The following is a 22,933-nucleotide window of genomic DNA, read 5'->3' on the forward strand; positions in this document are numbered from 1 at the left end:
GACATACGCGCAATACAATTTGTTGGTCTTGGAAAATTAATTATAACAGTAAACATCACCAAAAATCCAACGATAGAGATAAATCGCGAGAAGGATTTATGTAATTCTCGCGTAGTTTCTCGATAGAAGATAACCATTCAAAATGCATCGATGTTTCTCCATTTATTTCTCCTAGATTGTCTGTAAAACAAATACCAGATGCATATAGATGCGTCATCGCGAACGTGGGCCGTGACTTTCAGCGTGGGCGACGGAGGTGTAGCTGAAAGCTGAGGAGCGTAGCACGTGGGTTAACAGAAGAGCCGTATCGGGTGAACGGCGCGTGGCAGATGAATTTTTTCATGTCACCGCCATTGATTATTTTTACTATTCGTTATCCCGAAGATACATACATTTGTATCTCGTTAAGCAAGCCATTTCGATGGTTCTGTTAAAAGCATCGTCTCATATTGAACGTTCGTTGCCTTATAAATCCATAAATGTATTCTTCATTTTAATTTGATAGCTGTATTTCTGAGTAGGGGTGTATAAGTGAGTATATTACTAGGCATTAGTGTTATAAAATAATAATTATACTAATACAATTATACTAATATATTTGAGAACTTAAAATGGATAGTAGTTAGGTGGATCGTTATTATATTCGTCGTATTTTATTTGGTTGTCCGAAAAGTCTTTCTCGTTTCATAAGGTGATAATAGATGAACAACAATTTCTGTTTTATATTATTTTACTGAATCAGGTATGATCCATTTCGTTCTATTTCTATTATTATGTTCGTACATAATTCAATAAACTAATATGAAACAAAAAATATTGTGCATCTATTACTTCCTTGCAAAACGAAAGAAACTTTTCGGACAACCTAATACCTAGTTGCATCAGTTACATTACCGTTAAACCTGTACTATATAGTCGTGACGCAACTAGAACGCAAGAAACTAATTATAAATATTTCATTTGAGTTAATTTAACGCGACAAAGTTGATGTAGCACAGGGCTACAGCAACCATAATAATCTACTTAATATTATATAACAAATTTTGCTACTTTTACCTTCTAACAGATCAAAATTTTTATGCCAAAATCGCGTTACTTATCTCTTAACAGCACATTTGAATATTTTACAGTGACGATTCGTTAAAATAAAGCATTCTATCCTCATTACCGCGAGATATCGAGCGGAAATAGTAAGTTTTCTCATCTTGGGATTTCCTCCTTCTGCGGCCTTTACTCTTCCGATCTGTTTGAGTTTTTCGTTCGGGAAAACTGTTGTTTACCACGTTGTTCCGCGATCTATATCTTTGTTCCGTTGCTTTGTTCCGCTGCTTTGTTCCGCGGGACGTTGGCATAATGAACGATACTTGCAGGAAACTTTGCCGGTTCTCTTACCTCTTTGCATTTCCCGTCCTCGATGTAACAGCGCGAAAACTATCATCCTGAAATTTTCAGCATATTTCAACGAATTACAGCTGTCCCCCGGACTGGAAGTGAATAACGTATTCGCTGGAATAACGTCAGCCGCACGACAATCCTCTGTGGTAAAATAAAACACGATAGCTTTTTCGATGAATCGAAAAAACGCCGGTTGACATTAAGGGCTATATTGCTACCTGTCCGAAAAAAAGTAACGACGGAAGTGGAAAATATTCGATCGATAAACAAACAAAATAACATAAGCAAAAAGTATGCAAAGGCCAACAACTGCGATGAGTTATTCAGCCCATTGCGCGTTAAAAGTTGCAAGCGTTGCTAAAAGAAGAAGGTAGACGAAACCGAAGAAAAGGAGAGAAAAATATATAAATTCCCGTTCATAAGTATTGGGGATACCTGCTGGTCGTGTACAAAATGTCATGGTTGATCCAGATTGTTACACATTGTAACAGTCGAAATTAAAGATTATTCGGAAAAGATTTAGAAGAAAATAGCGAATGAACAGTTAATTATACGTTGACTCCTATGTAATTCTTTGTTCTAACATTTATTTTTTAAAAATGGGGATCAATTGGACAGTTCGATTGGCTGTTAAAATTGTCTGCATATTCGATTGTTGCAACCTCTTTATAATTTCAAAAACATTATTAAAATATTGCTTCTTAATAGTTCTTTTTTTTTTACAAAAATCTCACGATCTATCAGCCATTTACGAGAAGCATAATCCTTGGCCCCAATCAATTCTTTTCGTTTTTAACGATCACACGAAGATACTATCTATTATTCGTAAAGTAACATTGAAGCAATATAATCCGACAAAAATGTACTTTTTTCCTGAGATCTTCGTGTATAATCGATGAGACTTTTATTACGACATCGAACATATCGCTTCTTCACAGCCCATTATTCCAAGCGAGTTTTAATAATCTTCTAACGGTTTGTCAGGTTATTTATATACTTTGTATTTCTCTAATTGTCCTAACCCTAATATGTATTTGTGAACGGTAATGCACTTGCATTCAGGCGGCGGGAACTTCTCTTTATTCTCTGCTCGCGGTCGAAACTACTTCGCCCACACGAGTATGACGGGTCACACCCATTTAATTTCGCGGTTTCTCTTCTTTCATCTCCCCTCTTCAGGTTGCTCGAGCATCGCCTGCAATCAGTTCTTCCACGGTCTTCCTCCGCATTCGACCATCTCCACCTCCGTCGCGTCGCGTTTCGCCTTCCTTCGTTTGTTCTCATTAGTCCGCCATTTATCCTTCGTCTCATTCAACCTCGCGGTTCACCGAAATCCCCACGAAGAATGGCCTGGCCAATTGCGTCTTCGTTGGCGCCCGGCCCAATTGTTTCTCGATCGGCTACGTTCTAATTGCGGAAACACAATTAGCGCGAATAAATAACCAACCAACCAACCAGCCAGCCAGCCAGGTGCGGTTTCTAATTAATTCTCCGCAGGTTGTTATCGGCCAGTGAACGAATCGTCGCCGCGTTTTATCTGTCGCGTCGTTCAATTGAAATCTTCAATACCGTAAATAATGGGCTTGCTTCGATTAGATTACGTTTGTAGAAGAGTACAATTAATTGAATACTTGAAAGGTGATAGATTGCAAAATAGTTTGTCAAATGTATAAGGAATCTACAAATTTGATAACAGTTCATAAAATATATATATAATAATTTAGTATAGTGTAGGGATAATAATAATTACTAGAATGCGCAGTTTTATTCGTTGATGGGAAACTTAAAGGTGACAGAATACGCGGAATGCGCGTAACATGCAAAAGTATTAAAAACAAATGTCTATTTAGATTCTGTTCTTTTATTTGCTCTTTACGAGAATACCAACTACATTGTTATACAGCGATCAAACAATTATACTTAAAGAGGAAATATTAACAATTGTTCATCAGATCGAAAGAAATGTGAGGATGGAAGGGCTAATGAATTTAATCACCGAGAGAGCTGGAATCGATGCCTTTTGATATCGCTTCGACCACGATACGTGGCGAGCTAATCGAATGCACAGAAAAGAAATTGCACAAGAGAAGTCGACGATGCGATGGCTGGAATCGAGTTCGGGTCTCACTGTCACGAAGATAGCACCGACCGATTTCGTGCACGCGACCAAAGTGAGGAAAAGGGGTTACAGGAGCAGAAAAGGGATGGAGCGAAGGGAGAGAAACGATCGATCGAAAGCTGCATTCCTTGGCGAAGTGAAAGAATCGGTTTGTGCCAACCTATGCCGCTTTTCTTTCGAAGTGCTGAAGAGTTACTTACAGTTCCTTGACGTAGATCCTTTGCCACTACACGCCATATTTTCTTTTCATTTCATTCCACTTTGTCACTGTTTCACTGGTTCGTCTCTTATTCGTCGTTTCTATTTAATAGAAGAAACTCGTGGAAAATTCTAGAACAGGACGAAACCGTGAAAACACTAAAATTACTCTTTATTAAAAATATTTTTAATTAAAATATACTCGTTCCTAAAAATTCATTTCGAATTATACTGGGAGAACGAAACGTTTAACGAAAATACCATGTATAATAAAACGTGGAAAATGTCGAGTGCGACAGATAGATGAGTAATTATATATTTTTTACTTTTTAATAACATTTTTAATACATAAATATAGTACCCTTTATTTTTCTGTATAAACGAACCACAATTATTTCCATAATTAAACCACTTTCTTCAAATTTGACTACAAATACAACTGTTCCATGATTTATATACGTTTTTCAAAAAAATCTCCTCCGCTTCATTTGCTCTAATATTTGTTTGAATATGCTCCATGTCCTTTATTGAATGTATCCAATTTGTTCTCCGAAGTCAGTCAGATATCTACTGGATCGATACGAGGTACCTTGAAAAACGGACCGGATATCGTAAGCGACGTACCAGTCAAATATAAGGGGTGAAATCTATCGGATTCTCGTGTCTGTGGCCGTTTGGTCGGAAATGCTAGCGGCGCGTGGTGTCCGCTGGCCTGCCGCCAGGGACCGGAAGGGACGCTCGAAGATAGATTTACTCGCGATTCGAGCGGAGCACGGCTACTCCTAAAACCGTATTCTGAACGCGAAGAGTCGCTATCTCGATAGCCGCCGCCGGAAGAAATACAATTTCGTGTCGGCGACAAGATCCAGTTCCATCCGTTCTACCTCGGTTTTCATTCGAGAAACGACTATCCTTCTTCGCCTATAAAAATCACTAATCCGATGGAATTCCGTGTGCTTTCAGAGTTAGTGACGAGGTGACGACGACGACCACGGGCACGACGGAGACACACGAAGAAGAAACGAATCAACCAATCATGGCTAAAAGCGCCGAGAGACTTCCTGGTACGTCCACCAGGCTGAGGACCCGAGACGACGGCTGCTGTTCCGTGAATTTCCTGAAATACGTTCTACACATCTACAACGTGGTGTTATTCGTAAGTAATGTAAAGTCATGTGCTTTGATATATCTTTGATATATTCTGTGCGTTATATCGAGCGAAATACAAAATGGACAGTGCATTGTCAGCGACCGACGGGGCAAACCATTTACGTTCTCGCTCAGCTCGGCTGGCGTTTACAATCGGCTACGTCCTCTGCAACGATGTCGTTTCTGGCCTCGTAAACGCCCCCTTTTAATTGTTATGGCTTCAACCACCCGCCGACATCGATGAAACCAACCGTAACTAGATCCTCGACTCGATCAACGAACCGTGAGCCGGTTCTCCGTATTCCAAAAAAATTCGCGGAACGTTCCGAGTGTTAGGACACCGAGTTGACACAGCGATTGATGCTTGGACGTGCGTACCGACTGCCTTTGTCAGTCTGAAGTAAACTTGTGGTACATTTGTTTTCCTTTTATGGGAAAAATGCAGTACAAACAGCAAACGAATGTGTATTCTTTGCGGAGAGGCTGCTCTTCGGAAAAGAAAGCACCGAAGAATTCCTTAAACGAAAAGAAATTCGATTCTTTGAGCAAGCTTAAAAGACATCTGAATAAATTTATTCGTGAGAAATCAAAGAAAGTTATCGGATGGAACAGTGCATACATACGAACCCATTTTCCGAAATATCTTGTAAATCGTCACAAAATCGGTACGATTTTATCAAACGACTTAATGCTACGACCACGCTGTACTTGAAACTTCTTTCGAGCTTCCATTGAAATTTCATCGCATTAGCCCGTTATCGCTTTCTATTTTATAGTATTTAGCATATTAGTAAAAATTAACAAGAAAATAACTGGCTTCGAATTAACATTTTACGCTCCAGACAAAATTAAAGTCCCTTCTTTCTGCTTAAACTCTCTGAAATTTCTGTTTGGCGGTGATATAAGGGCGTATATTTTCAAACTTGGTGAATTTCTTCGTCCAAAAGTACGTCGAAAGAGAGGTATACCGCAAAAATTAACGAGGCAATTCACGCGCAAACCCACGGGGACATTTCCTTAACGGAAACAAGGTTTCGCGTTTCGTCGCATGGATGTACGAGCGTTGTAAACAGCCGGTGAAACATCGTGACCCATCGTGATACATCCCATAAAATGCTAATGAAGTCCGCGTGGTAAGGTGCAGCCGCGGGCCGGGAATGAAAGCGTCGAAAGGCGAAAGAAGGAGAGGAATCGAAAAAAGAGCAGAAAGATCTCTGAATCGATCGGTAGCCCTTACCACGGAGCATCGCAGTTTAATGCATAAAATGTCGACGCCTCGTTGAGAAGCGGGTCCCACCGAGGACGTCCGTGAGATTAAAATTAAGCGAGGAACTTGCTCGAGCCTTGTACCCTGTTATTGCCGCCGCCTTCTCGCGCAGTCTCATTTTTCATAATTTTGCCTGCACGTGCATCGTTTCCCTTCTGTATGACAGATGCTCTATTCTTGTTATTTTATCGAAAATGATCGTCGCATTCACCATTCCAACAGTCATAGAAAAGAACAATGAAATTTCTATGATCGCGAATGAAATTCTATCGTAAATTCCGTGGGGTAGAATAGTGGGTGGAGTTGATGGTAAAACAATTGTGATTTTTAAAAAATTCGTATATTTATTCGACTAATCTATAAGAGAGATAAAATATTTGTGTTTAGAAACTAAAAAAAATAAAAGATAAATAAAAAAGGAGATGAAATATATAAAATTCTTTGAATACGATAGGATGTCAAATCAATGAATTATTTTACATTTTTCTGAATTTATTCGAAATTAATCTAATACATAAAGTTATTTTGCTCAATGCAGTAAATTTGTATATTAAAATTTTTTGCGACGAAAGCTATTCAAATGCCAGAGCTACTAAAGTTCTCCGTTAGATTATGATAATGAAATGAAAATTCAGCCTCTTTTTTAGAGACGAATGGGCATGCTGAAGCTTATGAAATTCTCTACGCTCTACTAGATCGTGATAATGAAAAAAAATTGAAAGACGCACTTACAGGACGAACCGCGTCAACCGAGATTGGTCGTAACGTTACACGTTAACGTTTTCTTGTCATGTTTCTGTACTTCGATTACAAATTTTCACTGATGACACGCTTTAAAAGTGAGTAAAATACAATGCAAGTTACATCAAACAAAAACTAGATTACAGAATGAAAATCCATAAATAATCCACAATTGAAACAAATGAAAAATCCATAGTAACAGAGGGATACGTTATGTTACATTGTAAAACGTTGAGAAACAACAACTTTATAATGTCGAAAAGTTATTCTGTTATGTAGATCGCTGAAACGTGGATGTGTGTGATTTAATTCTAATTTTTCATTACATCAGCTCTCACAGTGATCATTTTAATAAATTAAAAAGCGTAAAATGATAATAATGTTACAAACATATTTTTTTTAACCATTTACAATTCTTTATATTCTAATCTTCTCTTCTGTCGATTCTAATAAATTCACGGAAATTTAATTACTAGCTTTTAAAGAAGACCAACGTCAATCATATAACCTAATACAGCTGTAAAGCAAAAAGTTGATCAGATTAGTTTTCTAATCTAATAATCTAAGAAACGTTCGTCCAAGCTCCATCTAAGAAACTCCATACGTACAGACAACAAATACGTTTCGAAATATTTAACTTTCACTCCTACTTGCTTCCGACCCCAGTCTATCCTACGTCTGATTATTCCCGGGCGATCACGTCTATTGGTATACTCGTCGAAATTGGAAAATCGCCGCGATGATCGTCGCGCTGGTCAGAGCAGCCGCAAGATTCGATCGAGCTGAATGGCTGACTTTAAACTCGCTTGGTAATAAGGCTCGATAATGCAGGGATAATGCAACAATAACCTCGCGGGAACAATGGCCGCGCAACAATGCCGGCCGCTTAACGCGTACGTTTACTCGCATTGATTGCGTTTGCAAGTGCAGTCACCCTGCCAGACCGAAGTCACTGGATTATTCCAATGACTGCGGTGTTAGTCGTAGCCGTCAGGCTGTTCCCCGTCGCTCGGGCACGTAACCGTTTGAATTCCTTGGCGACAATCTTCTTCGTTGGCAGAAATTTGCCTGCCTCCTCCTTCGATGCATAGTTTCTCATTGTTAGGTGTGTTCGCGTAGAACGTTAAGCGAATAGAGAATGAAGCGTAAACGTTGATTTCTCGATCAGTTACCGGATCGCTAACGGATTCCCGGTTAAAGGAAAGTTCAACCGAACCAATTGTAAACTATTCGCGGTCAAAGTTGAATCGAACTACGCTCGAGGGAAGAGTGGTACTAGCCTGATACCTTTGCCGCTTGTTAGATCAACGAGCGTAGAATAGCTGGCTAGGTTGGCAAAAAGGAGAGTTAAAGTTGTAGTAGATAATCGAGCGATTAATAGATAGAGCGAAGCTAGTTATTACACGATTTATTAACAAGGGATAATTAAAGCTGGAACAGGCGATCCGGTTGCCTTCTCCTTGACTTCTCTCCTGTTAGGGTAAAACCAGGGAAAATTTGTCCCTACTAGATTTAATTAAAAAGTGCTTAAGAAATGATTAAGTTTTGCCTAAATGGAAGATAGTGGTCATTAAATTCTGAAAAGATTTCTCTAGAAATTAGTTGATCGAAGAATATTGATTCTTTCAGTGTTAAGAGTAACCATTATAGATAATTAAAATTGCGTTGGTTAACGGTAATCATTGTCGATGACAGGAGTTGATTTTTATTACGAATAACCATTATCGGTGATAAAAGTATTTTGTGGTTGCTGGTAACCAGTACTGATGATGGAAATTGATTTTGGCTATTAATAATCATTATCATTGTCGACGATGAATTTTGTTTTTCATAAATATTACAACCATTCGATGATAGAAATTCGTTTAGTTACTGTTAGGTCGAGTGCGGATTTTGACGCATTTGCGAGAAATTTAAAGGCGTACAAACGCATATGATATGCAAAAATATACAAAGTTACAGTATCCATTTTCCATTAAGTTCCATTTTTCCTAGGTTCTGTTCTTTAAATTATTTTCACAAAAACATGAATTTACATAAATATTCGCTGTTTACAGATAACACAGTTATTGTGGCTGAAAATATTTTTGCTGTCTAATAACCATTATCGATAGCGAAAATTTGGTTGATTACTTTCGACCATCGTCGATATTAAAGCTATTAGTAAAGTATTACGAGCATATTTAATACAAGTTTACGTTCAATAGTCATGAAACTATAGCATCTAACACCATTAATGTATATAAGAAGGAAATTAAACGCAAAAATGAAATTCCCCTTATCGGATCAGTTGATCGATCGTTTGATCGATGCTTTAGTTATTCAACGTTTAATTAGCCATCAAGCGCACGATGAATCTCGCGCCGATCAAAGAGTATTCGGGTCTTAACGTTGATCGTCAGACTTGTATCTTTGCCCTACGATCGACCAAGTTGATGGCAAGTTTGTCATCGTTGCATCGTTACTATACAACTTCTAATCGATTGCCTCGGCGTTTCTGAGCAAGTGTATCTATATGTAGCATACCACACGGTGCAAGATTGCTGCAATTTGGACAACTCGAATACCGTTCTGAAACTTTACAGTGAGAGAGAGGGAGTGAGAGGGAGAGAGAAGGAGGGGGGGGAGAGGGAGGTTACCGGCCATCTACGTAGGAAGCCTTAATTATATAGCTAGTAGAGATCGTTGGCTGAACTACTAATTACCGATTAATAATAATGGACCAACGCATTCAAGCTTGGCTATTCGAGAACGCTGGAGTTTTTCATTGTAGACTTGACATCATACTTGAATGTCTTCCTTCTGTTCTACATAATAATGCACCTAATAATATACGGATTGTATTTCACGAAACAAAGTGAAAAGGGATGCGAAATGAAAGGGCATTTTGTTTCCTATTGTTCCGACGTTGTGCGTGCCCAAGCATGCGTACACCCCGGAAAAGTCTAGTGAAAAGTTTATTCATCAAGGGCACTCGCGTGGCGTTTCACGGCAAACTTTTCACCGCAACCGTTACTGCTACCAGTGTAATTTTTTGAAGGGAAAAAAAGAGGATTAGCTTGTTTGACGCAGCACCGTTTTTATTTCGATCCGGATTAATTCGCGTGGACGAAGCGTCACGCGTGTGTTTGTTTTAAAACGGTTGAAACATTTTTGTTAGGGTATCAACGATCGTAAATCAACGAAATTATTTCCTATTCCCTTTTATGTTTTTTTATCCAGTTAGCCAGAATTCCAATAATTAGTGAGACGATCTTTGGCGTAAATTGTGTATTTAAAATTACTATTTTCATGCTCTGACTGTCCGAACGATAGCAACTAATCCAGATCAAAGAAAGTCGAAGTCGTCAAAATTTTGGTTTTGTACGGGATAACAGTTTAAGGGAATTTGAAACTGCCTATAGAAATCGTAGAAACGTAATGAATTAACAATTCGTAATATTCGTATGTAATAATTCCTTTGGTAATTGAAAATGTTTTTCCATTATATCCATTGAAAAATTTATTCGTCACGCAAGGTATGCGGAGAACGTGACAGGGACCGTTCGTGGAAGAAAATTGCCGCTGTTCCGATCCTCTTAGCAGTCCCTTAAGTCGAATTAATTTTAACGATCGCTAATAACGAATATCAGGGCACTTCTTTCATAGAACGTTGGAGCGCAGAATGGTTCGCGCAATAAAATACGATTATCTCGCCGCGTGGTCCAATCGCATTAGGTACAGCCCCTCATTATATTTGTAATTCCCGCATTCCACGCGGCTCGTTTGAGCCGCATCGTTGCGAGTTCCGTGTTAAATACTGCGCGTTTAATAGCGCCAAAACAGCGAAACAACATTCGGCAAAGTTATTCGAGGAACCACAAGTGGGGAAAAAAGAAAAAAAAGAAGAAAAGAAGAGAAGAAAAGAAGAGGAAGGAAGGGAAGAACGGACGAGAAGAAATAAAAAGAAGTGGAATCTTGTCTACGTAGCACCTACCATTACTTCTACTAATTCCAAGCTTTAAGTAAGACTGAACTAATGTCTGCTTAACGTAAAGATTTTATGCGCTACTTCTCTACTGCCCGACACTAAATGAACGTGAAAAGTACGCACATGCTAACAATTATTAATATTATTGATGTAGATGTACTTTTATATGGGTATTATTCATAGGATACGTGCTTGCGCATTCATCAACTGAGAATTTCAATTAGGTTATTTAATTGATGAAATTGGATTAACCTTTGAACTCGGGAAATCTTGATGCGTTTCTCTCTACCAATTCGATAATTAAGCACGGAAGTAATTAAGGGAAAGTTTATAACCAGTCCTCTGGTATAATTAAGAGGCATTTGTTTTATCATCTATATACCAATTCATTAATGTATATTTATATATATATATTTTGTACGGTATAGTGAATAAATGAAGATTGTTTGAAAGTTTGATTTAATTACGAAAAGAAATTTTCCCACCGGATTGTACCGTAAACTTGTTAAAATCGTTACTTTAAGATGAAATATTCCATGAATTTCTTATCGGAAAGATTCTTGTCACTATTTTTGTATTCGATGTTTAACTTGCTTCTAAATATTACGCGTATAACGCTACTTCTTTCAAACTTTTCCACTCTATGTAATTACCAAAGTAATTACATTTTAATTTATATCGTACACTTTATATCATATCTACGTCTATAAAAATTACAAACATAACTATGTAACTAAGTCTTCTGACTAAGTCGGTTCGATTTGCATAAGTAAAACGAAATTGTAGTCATTCGTAGCGATAGGTCTTCCTCGACTCAATTAGCATAAGTAAAAAAAAAGAAGAAAAAAAAGTACAAATAGAAGAGTCGACTGCAATTGCATGGCCAACCGGAGGATTGAAACGAGTCACTCTAAACGAACGAAACGACCGTCATCCGGCTTATTTCTCGGACGAGAACGAGTCCGGTGACCGTCCGGAGGTAATGGCTGTTCGCTCGAACGTATACCACGGGACACCTAGTGCATGCCCTAGGGTACTTGCATTTCCGTGCAGGCAGGACGCGTATACGCACAAGGCAGCGCAGGAACGCACGTAGGCGCGCGTGCATACCGGTGCGTCGTCCAACGACAGATCGCACTTGACACGTTTGTCGATCGTGAAATATCAAGCGTGAAGCAATGTCCACGCGCTCGCATCGCTCACTTCTCAATACCATCCTCTGTGCATCGCTAAAATCTTTTTCACCCGCCATCCTGAACGTAGCTCGAATTATTCTGCTTCGCTGTTTACCGTTTAATTATCCTCGACACGTCAAACAGGGAGTGAAGAATTTTTCACGAGTATCGGAAACGTCTCTGGCTTATCTCGAAGAGGATGGATAATTGAAATTTGTCACGTCTCGAGCTGGTTAACTTAGGTTCGTTAGTCGACTCGATACGCTGCTTAACTCTTGTGCGCAACCGAAAACTCGTATATATATTTTGTCGGAAATCCAGTTAATTTGTATCTCGCAAAAATATGGTAAAATTACTTTGGGTTTCTATTCTCTGAATAATTTCGCGCAATGTCAATTCACTTCTTCGAAATGAAAATTTATACACTAAATTTCACGTATTGTGGTATTAAAGCTTCAAATTTATTAGGCTGCGCTGTGCTTTCTCTTTTGTAAAAATTGTCAGATTTATCATCAAGAAGTAAAGGTAGAACAATTTCTCGAAAAAGATTTGCCAATATAAAACCGTTTCTGCGTGTATAATTATTAAGAATCGATCGTTAGAAAGGATCATTAAAGATTCATTCAGGGGCTTGATGAAGATATCTTACTGCTGTCTTCTATAAGAACACGATTTACGTCGACCTACGAACGATTTCTTTACACTTCTGTTCATCTTATACTTCTGTTCATTTGGAAATACATTGTAGCTTCGCGTAATTAAAACTGTATTTGATACATAGTAGAAAGAGAAAATTATAGACAGTTTGAGTTACGTACGAGAGTAAGATCATCGCTACATGTTTGCTAGCGAAATAGAATGTGCGAAACTCACTAACGCTACGTGTGGTAACCTGAGTTCACCTTTGATAAACTGTCGCTAATTTGCAGCAGTCAGGTGGATTCTCATTCACGCATCGCGTGTCAAACGTAATTTCCTCGAGCCGTCTACGAAGATTCTTTTTCTCCTCTCTCTCACAGAAGTAAGATGTTCCATGAGATCTTCCAAACCTCGAAGAAACGAAGCAAAGAGATGTTTAAATATAAAAGTAATGTGGGAAATCCTCTCAAACGAAACGTAGTTTCTCTATGCACACTTGAACAAGTCAGGAGAGAGACGAGAGTCGTCGAGACACGATGTAACACGTAATTATTCTAATTTCGCTAGGGAATAGAATAGCTCTCTGGCTATACAGGGTTTACGTGCCTCCTGCAGATTGAATCTGGGAATATTCCGGGACCGGGCTCGGGCCGGTTTCACGCTCGAAGTCACGGAACTAGAATCTTTGTGCAACGAACAGGGACGCAGTCCCGTGATGGAATCTCGTTCTCGGTAGTGAAAAGCGAGGACGAGCCTCAACAGCGAACCTTTGTCGCGCTCTGAAAGGTTATTCAATAGCTTCATCGCTCGGTGATCGTGCATTACGCAAAGTAGCCGCGAGTTTTGCGTTTTCACGTTCATCCACTCGTGTTTGATGCTGAAACGACACGATCTGCTCATGACCAGCGATGGATGTTTGAATTTCAACTTCAAAGTAATTTGAAGTTCCTCAAAACTATGAACAATGAACATTCGAATATGATTATAGACTCGGACATTTCAGATTTTGATTAAATATCTTATGCCGATGCACTCGCTTTGACAAAAGTACATATTGAAAATGTTTGTCAGATATTGAACACCTACCGAGACCTGCAAAACATTAAAAACTTCCAAGACCTTCGAGCATCCTCTCATTTTTTATATTTTCCCTCGCTGCACCCGAGGTACATGATATTTTCTCACGTTTTCGTTATTATATCAAAGACTAATAACGTTTCATGATACATAACAAAGTTGAATTATTCTGTACGAAGTTGAAGATTGAATTTGAAGATCTTGAAGCTTAAATGACCCAAATAAACCTATCTTATCGTACATTTTCGTTTTACCAGTGCGCATAGAATAAAATTACGGATGTGTGAATGATCATCTCTGACACATTGTAAATAAGACAGCAGCTATTCTCGCGAAGAGATCTTCTCGGTTCTTATGCTAATAGGATGCTCACCTTCGATTTCAAACGCTCGAGCACAAGATGAATCTCTCATCCAACATGCTTAGACCGATTAATGTAAAACTGCTCTTAGAACGACGTTCTACCAAACTGAGATCTACCGTGCAACACGCGAATACATGCAATGCTTCTCGATCGATTCCGGCCAGCGGCTGAAGATCGATGGATCCCCGAGTCGATAAACTTGGACGGAATGTCACGCGTGCCCGCCAATTTCTGTGAGCATTTCCAACGCTGCATTCTCCGACTCTCTTATCGATCTAGCGAGAAATTGGGCCGGAATTCGGTGTATCGCTGCTACAGCGACCGATTATTTGAATTTATTGGACAGAGGCTATTAATAGCTCCCATTGTCTTTTAAGATTTCTGGCATTTCTGCGCGTTTCCAGACATTAGAATTTCGCGATTTATTAATATTTCGAACAGCTTGTGTTCTAACGAGATTCAACCGTCATTATGAAAAGTGCATAACGAATGGTACAAGGGAAAAACAAAAATAACATTTTTCGTGTTTCACAGAGAATCAAATTTAAAAACTCACTGTGTTGCCAATCAATTTTGTATTACCAATTTCTCTCTTTTTTTCAATTTAGCGTTAAACACATGTATATCGCTGTCAATTTGAATGAAACTCGCGTGCAGAATCTCTTATCAATTGTCCACTCGTATTTCATTGCGTATTAGTCACGTATTTTTTACCACTCTTCAAACTATTATATAGATATAATCGGAAAAGAGGCTCAAAATGAAAAAAAAAACGGTTATTCTGGATTTTCAATTTAATTTCGCATATAGGAAAAAAAGGTTCTTAAGAAATTGTCCGTTCGTATTGAATTGAGAATTAGCCAAGTTCACGTACGTACTTGAACGCTTCTCAAACCCGATTTTCTCGAAAACGAGGCTCCAAACGAAGAAAAGATTATTCTACGTTTTCGATTCATTTTCACGTACAGACAGGGTCCCTTATCCTACAAGCGTATCGAATTGGAAATGAGCCAAATTCACAGTAGCACGACTGACCAGTTTGCAGATTTGATCTTCTCGGAAATGAAGCTTCAAATGGAAAAATTTTAATCTTCACTTTTGTATGTAGAATTTTTCCTCTCGTATTCAATCAGAAATTATCCAAGTTCGCGTGTACCTGACCCATTTTCAAACTCGATCTTTTCGAAAATGAACCTTCGAACAAGCAAATTCTATTCTACATTAACATTTTGCTTTAGTTAATTTCCTGTTTGATTGCTCTACCGTATCTTATATAACAGAGACGTAGAACAGGAAGTCTGGAAGAGGGAACTGGCGTTTCATAGCACGAAGTCTGGGAGTCGTGCCCGGGGGTTCGACCGATTATCGTAAAACTCTCGCTGCAAATGATTCCATTAAATTAACCGACATCGTCTAAGTTTCTCGTGTTTCGCGGTTGAGTCTCTGGCGGTGGGCACGCAGCGTCGAAATTGTTTATCATTAATGGCATTACGAAGCGGTGCCGGTGGCCTTAAAACGGCCGTCATAAATCGTGCGTGTACCCTGCGTTCTACATATATAGTATAGTATACGTATACGCAAATATCATGCCAAGGGAGTGGAACAACAGGCTGCTATAGCGATGATATCTCGTGGCAGCTGCAGCTGTACCGAAGAATGCACCGAGACTAAACGCGAGAAATCATCGAACCATCAGGCCGTGTGTGTGTTTTTCCTTTGGCCCTACCTTTTTTTCTATTTACTCTAATGCGAACCAGGAAATTTCCGAACAATTAACGTTGTTACGTAGCTAACGGATTGATGAAATACCTCATTAACTAAAATTCTTATTCGTTGACACAATTTTTATTGACTGCGTTCGGGACCGTGTTGTACAATTGAACTAATACCATCAGCAAAATTTTTCGAGCTACAAATTACCAATATGAAGTAACAACTTTGATAATAGTATAAATTGAATCATTCACGAAAATCGTAATAATAAATAAGAGGTTCATATGCCTGAATATTCTATGAGACACTCGAAATAAAGTATCTGTTACAATATTTAGTACATGACACAAATTTCTATTTAAATCCCATTTGTTTAGTTAGGTTCGCAAAAATATAAAAATGTATAAATATCTGCGATCTATTCATAATCATGTAATAACGAGAACGAAGATCATTGCGTGATCAAAGATCAAAGCACGAAAATTTCATCGTTTCTGGCTACAATTTGGCCGACATTTGATGCAAGCATGTATATATAGGTTGACATGCAAACAGGCGAATTCTTATTTGCGCGTAACTCGCGGATACAACGGGCAGGACTTAAAATTAGACGCATCCCCGACATACTTTGCGCCGCTACGTGATCCGACGTGAAAAGCCAGTGCATTGCGTAACAGCGGATATTCCGTGTCAGTTAAAATCCACTGGCCCGGGCGAAGAGGAAGCTTTGTTACAAATACAACGCAAAAGTATAACGGATGTCTGTTTATTTAACGTCGGAATTGTACAGATGAAATTAATATGGATCCTGAAAATCATTAACGTAGTCCAATTGTTATTATTAAATGTCTCGTTTCGAAAATTTTGCAGATATAATCGAGAAAGTGAAGTAGCGAGCAACGTAGATTTCCAATATGAACAAAAGCGCCGCTTTGTTAACCTGGGTATTTATATTATTTGTTATTTCAACGCTGCGGACGTTTCCTTTTATTAACACAATTTTAACCTCCGTAGTTTCAACCCGTGGACTTTTAACGCTTACTTTACTTTAAAAGTTTAAAGTGAGAATAAATGATGGAAAATACGTTGGATTAGTTAAATTTATTTATCTATACAGTTATATTATAAACATTTAATTGAAATTTAATTATATTTCGAAAATAGAACATTCTCTCTTTTATATTCAAAATTCAATTCTTCGTATGTGCTTTGTAAAAATATCCATTTGCATAAATATCTGACCGCTTGTAACTTTCGTGGACATATTTTTCATAGAATTCGCATTCTTTCCAGGCAGAATAATTACTTTTTAATTTCTACCATTTACATCGTTTACTATTTAAACTGCACTGTAAGTATCATAACAAAAGCAAAATTGAAACGGAAGAAGTTAAAGGCAAGTATAAAGACTCGAAACTGAGCGCGGAAACTAAGGAGCGACGCCTGAGGTCTTCGTAACGACGCAACGTAAAGAAAATGTTGGCAAAATAATAAAAAAGGAAAACAACGTCGTTGCCGGTGTAGGATAGCTTGCTCGGCGGTCGTAATCGTATCGTGCAAGTTATACAACTCGTACCTAGTTACCGTCCTCATAAATCTTGGCAAAAATTCAAGAGAGGGTGTACCACGATTTATGGAATTAGCAGTGTAATATTTTATAACCGTCGGACGAAAAGATTGTTAGACTCGAACAAACGTCGCTCGATCTTGGAGACGAGCGGAGCTATGACGTTACTATTACAACGTAACTTCATCAAAAAGAATACGCTTTCTAATTGCTACAAATTCTTATTTATCGTATGTTATAGGACGAAGAAGATTTGAAAAAACTGCCAAGAATAATATAACAATTTTTACATTTTAAATTGTATCACGCACAATGTAATTATTAAATATTATTAAGTACGACAAGCGAAGATATACTGAGAAAATACAGAAGTATGTAAATAGGAAATCAGATTACGTGTAATTTATGAAAATTGCTTTTGAACTTTCATTCGTATTATTACCAAACACGTTGTTATTATGCAGGAGAATTCATTCTTACAACTTGTAACTGGTGGCTTATAAAATTTCACCAATAGTATTAGCTCAATCTAATGTAAGTGTAAGAAGATTGTGAACAATAATATTGAGAATATAAGAAGAATTAATCTTCCGAGCGGCTTAATTATCCTTCGATGTAGATTCAGAAATACTGCTCTTCGTAATACCTTCTTCCAAAACTACGTAATCTCTGTTACCCTCCAACATCGCAATAATAATTCTTGCCAATACAATTCAACTTACCCGTCAAATAATAGCGAGAAGGAAATGAATTTTCTGCCCCATCGACCGTCAGATGGGGAGCGAAACGTGGTAAAAGAATGACCGTGGAGCGCCGTTAGACACTCGTCTCTTTATTTGCTCTCCGAATTCATAATCCCTCGAAGAAGATAAGTCACCATCGCGTCTCAGGAAAACGAACGCACAAAGGTCTTAAAGCCCTCCGGGAAACGAGCAAAAGGGAGCTGCGGGGGCGTTTGTGGGAGACATCGGTGTCCCTCGAAGAATTCCAGAAAACCTGTCCAAACGAGGCTTTTAGGCTGACTGGGACGAATGTCGCGCGTGCATAGTTAGCGGTCGGCCTCGAGGAACAGACGAAATCCAGCGCTCCTCTAATTGAGCAAGCTAGATAAAAACGACGCGGCTGGTCCTTTTATTTTCGGCTCGGCTTGATCGAACCGAAAATGGCCCGCTTATGGTTGGAACCGAGTCCCATAACTCGACGACGTTCGATCCATTGTTCTAAGCGGGCCAAGGCAGACTGCTGGCTTTGTACAGTAGGATAACACAAGAAGTATGTTCCGCGTTATTCAAATAGCATTGTTTGAATTTATTATTCGCATTTTACGTCGTATGGGAGCCAGAGCGCAAAAAGTTGCAATTAAATGAAGAGTTCTTTTAATACAGCAGTGGCGCATGAAATGTATTCGAGCATTTATAGATACCTTTCATATGTGAGGTGTGTTATACACTTTGAACCTTTTTATCGGTATTTTTTATCAGTGTTTTATCAGACTCTACGTTTCGTTTCTATGCCATCAAGTTTTAATATGCTTGCATTTAATTTAGTTAATGGGTGAATGCTATAATAAAATAAATACGCTGGTATGTCAATGCTTTTGCATGTCAATACTTTTTCTGTACGCATTATTTTCTCTTTTCCAAATCGCTTTATAGGAAGCAGTAACAACTTTTTGATCGCGTTGTACGTGGCCCTGCCGTTCTGGCAGACCACCCAGGATTCACGTTCGACGGGAACCACGCGACAGAATGCCGATCGCCTCGACTCGAGCTATTCATCGCGCGTAACCATCGACATGTTGGAAAAATACGATGGCGCATAATCTCGTCTACTTGCAGAGAAAGTCTCCGCTCTTACGCACTTGACTTCACCGATTGTAAATATCTCCGCTATTCGAAACTTATGTGCATGTAAATAATATTCAACCGAACACGTCATAAATATTCCATCGCGAATACTAATCGTAAATTACGTTTATGTTCCTCTCGAGAGGTCGCAGCCTGAGAATCATTTACTTTTGTTTCTCTTTCTTGTCGCGCGAACTCTCTTCTCTGATACTAAAGATCCATCAGAAAATGATCTTACGATGACATCTTTCTTATATTTTCAAGCTTTTGATTTGAGAAACATTTTTTTTCTGTTAACTTTTTAACCTCCTGTCGCGATTAATTGCAAGATCGATTGCTCTTGTTCAAACTGGAACAGAGAATATACCTGCGTCGTTCAAGTTCATCCATAATTAGATTACTCTATACTTATGCACCGTATCGTACAAAGATACAAAATATAATCCACCTATGGTATCTACGATATAATACGGGATTTACGACTCCGTGGCCGAGATACGTGGCCGCCTTCGGCATCGGGACTATGATAAAATAATAAATCGCTGCCCCCTCGAGCAGCTTCCACGCAGTGAGATATTTCGGAGTTGTTCGATGCTAGAGCCACCGGGATTCAAGCGCATCGCGGAGAAATATACTGACTCAAGAAAGTATTTGGAGACTACTTACCGTAGAAAATTTTCATATACATATTATATATCTTGTGCGTGTTATATAAAACATTATAAAATGTTATCAACATCGTAACGAGACACGAGTGTAGCGATTATATTGATAAAACTTTAAACCAATCTGAAAATGTATATAACAATTACAAAATATGTATTGCAAACACATATCCAATAAAAAAAATTGGTACACGCTGTATATATGTAGTTTAAATAATTGTCTGATCTCTGCGAAATATACGTACACTTATACTAAATATCGTGTAACTTATACTACGTATACCTACTCTGTACACTTTATACACATATATACTTTCAAATTGGTTTCAAACTTTACCAGTATAATCATGTTACTCGGGTCGCATTACGGTGCTAATGAAATTTCAAAACGTTTCGTAAAACACACATAATATGTTCATGTGTACAAAGTTCCTTTAAGTATTCAGATACATGGTATACAGTATGTACCAATATCGACTTGGATTCGAAGCATTCCTGGCCGGATTTTTCTACGAAGATATATGGTGTAATGCGTAGGTGCGGTTTCGTTCTGTCAGCCCCGAAAAGAACCGGCCCGATGAACGTCGTAGATAAAAGAATATCGATTAACCGTTGATGCAAACCCTTTTTCGATCATGGCTATTTCGAAAATTTACGGCTCCATGCGATGAGATAGGAAGGTTTTATAATTTTTGCAATATGTGCTCGCATAGAACGTTAGGATATATGACAGGCAACTATTTCTTTCTGGTCAAAAACAAATCCCGGTTATATTAGGCTGTAACGTATGAAATGCCCGTTTGAACGCTTCATATCCTTTGCGTAGATTGCCTGCAGTATGGTTTATGTAGAAGTAAAGGTTGATTTATGTTTTTCCATTCCCTGTATCGTTTATATATTATAGCGCTGCAAAGTCTTCGATATTCTATCTGCAACGAGAATTACATATTCTTCTTGAATATTCTACTTCGAATGAATATATACCTATAAAATTTTAGTTACATATCTATTTTAAAAGTCATTCTGCATAGATGATATTAACATAGTTCTTGAACACATAAATTGCTTTATTGTAGTGTATAATACATTGCTAAGGAACATATCATTCGTCGTTGGATTTTGTAATTTTTTTCTAGAGATACCAGCAGCTCTGGAGATAAAGAACGAGGTGAATCCACGAAGATTTTATAAAATCTAGAACAATAATATTTTTTCAGAAGTAGTATTGGAAATATTATATCTCGATAACAAAAGTATGTCAATATTTATCCCGGTGAAAAGCAAAAGCATACCTATTTCGTCCAAAGAAAACAGATATTTCATATGTTAGACTTGATACTTTCTAGAGAGACTTACACGAGTAGGATGAGATTATGACCCTAAATTTGGACTACTGCTTTGATTCATCGAGCTCCCTGGAGATTCCTTTTCCCTGAATCTATGTATACCGTCGCACACTATACCATACACTAGGGAAATTTTAACATTATAGGATAACATTGGTAGCTACGAATAATCTTTAATTTCTTAATCGTTAAAATAAATACAAAAAATGGAAAAGCAATATGCTAATGAGAAACAAATATATGGTACCAATGCAACATTATACCAATATAATTAACCTGGATACGATTGGCAGATAATTAACTATATAATTAACGCATTCGTTACTATGTGTCACACATATATGACACATTAATTTCAGTTGAGATATCAGCCTCGTACAAGATTTTATTTCAATTTCGGATAAAATAAATTAATGAAATGCTATCCATGTATATTCAACACAAATGTTTCTGTATAGTTCAAAGAACAACGAACTACACTTAGACTGCTATTCCAACACGTTTCAAAACTTAGTTGTTTTGATTCTCAGCATAGAATCGAAGAAAGGGAAGAATAAAAACATTGTACTTCTAAAAGAAAACAGTACGTTCACGTATAGTGGAGTAAAAAGAGATACAATACTACAACAAGACTCTATTAAGCCTGTATAAGAATAATATTATTCCACGGCATATTTGTACAATGTTTATACACCGATTTAATAATACAATAAGACATTTAGAGCAAATATAAAAAACTATTCCACGAAAAGATATTACGAAAATCTGCTAATTCTCCACGAATTTACATTATTTCAAGAGAATAGTAACAAACGAAAAAATTCTAGCACGATTATCGCCGGTAACAATAAAGTACGATCTCACGTGTGCATCTTTCGTAGCACGGATAATGGCCAGGAACGTTTCGTTCGTCGAACACACGTGTCTAGAAGCTTGGTCATTGCACGAACACAGACCACACTGACCGCGTACACTGCACATTCCTGGATACCGTAAATATCGCGCGTCCACCGATATTTACGTGGACGTTGTCCGTATATCTCCTAGTGCTTTCCACCGCTGCTCCCGCGGGAGAGGCGATTGGCGTCGCTACCGTGTTGTCACTGGCCGGACGAACAAAAATTCCCCGGAATCAAGGCAGCGAAAAAATAAGAGGAGAAAAATGGGAACGAAATACAGAAAAGGAGAAACGAAAAAATAGATAAATCGTCGTGGAGAAAAGATACGGAAGGGCACGGACGGTTATCGACGACGTTCGACGTTGTGTACCGACTGTTCGTGGGCGGTGACCGTATCTGCACTATGACCGAATTCGATGGAATTCGAACTTCGATATCGGCGGAATAAAACGTACTGACGTATCAAAGACGTCATGGTTATATACGCCATTACGATATCGTCGTCCTATCCATCATATAGCTACATCGTAAATAAATTGCACAGAATACACATAGTATTAAAAAATATATACAATATCCAGAGTGCATATGTATATTTTCATGGGCACAATTGAAGAAACAGAATTGAAGTAGATATTCGTTTTGACTGTTAAAATTAACGACGAAGATTATAATTTGGGTGTTTCATATGTTGTTATATATCACGCACTCTGTGAATTTTCGGTATAAGTATAATTTATATAATACGTTATTACAATCCTTAGAAGCGGGAATGTACATATTACAAAAGGAAGAACTATTT

At 38.1% G+C, this 22,933-nt stretch overlaps 1 protein-coding gene and 1 long non-coding RNA gene across 3 annotated transcripts in view; one reads left to right on the forward strand and one right to left on the reverse strand.

Moving 5' to 3' along the window:
* Window positions 1-22,933, forward strand: part of LOC138180968 (CD151 antigen) — a 90,032-nt gene that overhangs the window by 47,837 nt on the left and 19,262 nt on the right. For both annotated transcript variants that reach the window (XM_069115372.1, XM_069115373.1), the window contains one exon: window positions 4,676-4,868. In XM_069115372.1, the coding sequence (XP_068971473.1) occupies window positions 4,676-4,868 (193 nt within the window). The remainder of the gene's footprint in view (window positions 1-4,675; window positions 4,869-22,933) is intronic.
* Window positions 20,118-22,635, reverse strand: LOC138181039 (uncharacterized). The gene is made up of 3 exons (XR_011173427.1): window positions 22,097-22,635; window positions 20,929-21,355; window positions 20,118-20,815 (listed from the first exon to the last, which is right to left on the reverse strand). It is a non-coding gene; the product is annotated as an uncharacterized LOC138181039 (long non-coding RNA).

Source organism: Bombus flavifrons, chromosome 6 (genome assembly GCF_040668555.2).
Source record: "Bombus flavifrons isolate JBK064 chromosome 6, iyBomFlav1_principal, whole genome shotgun sequence".
NCBI classification, from domain to species: Eukaryota; Metazoa; Arthropoda; class Insecta; order Hymenoptera; family Apidae; genus Bombus; species Bombus flavifrons.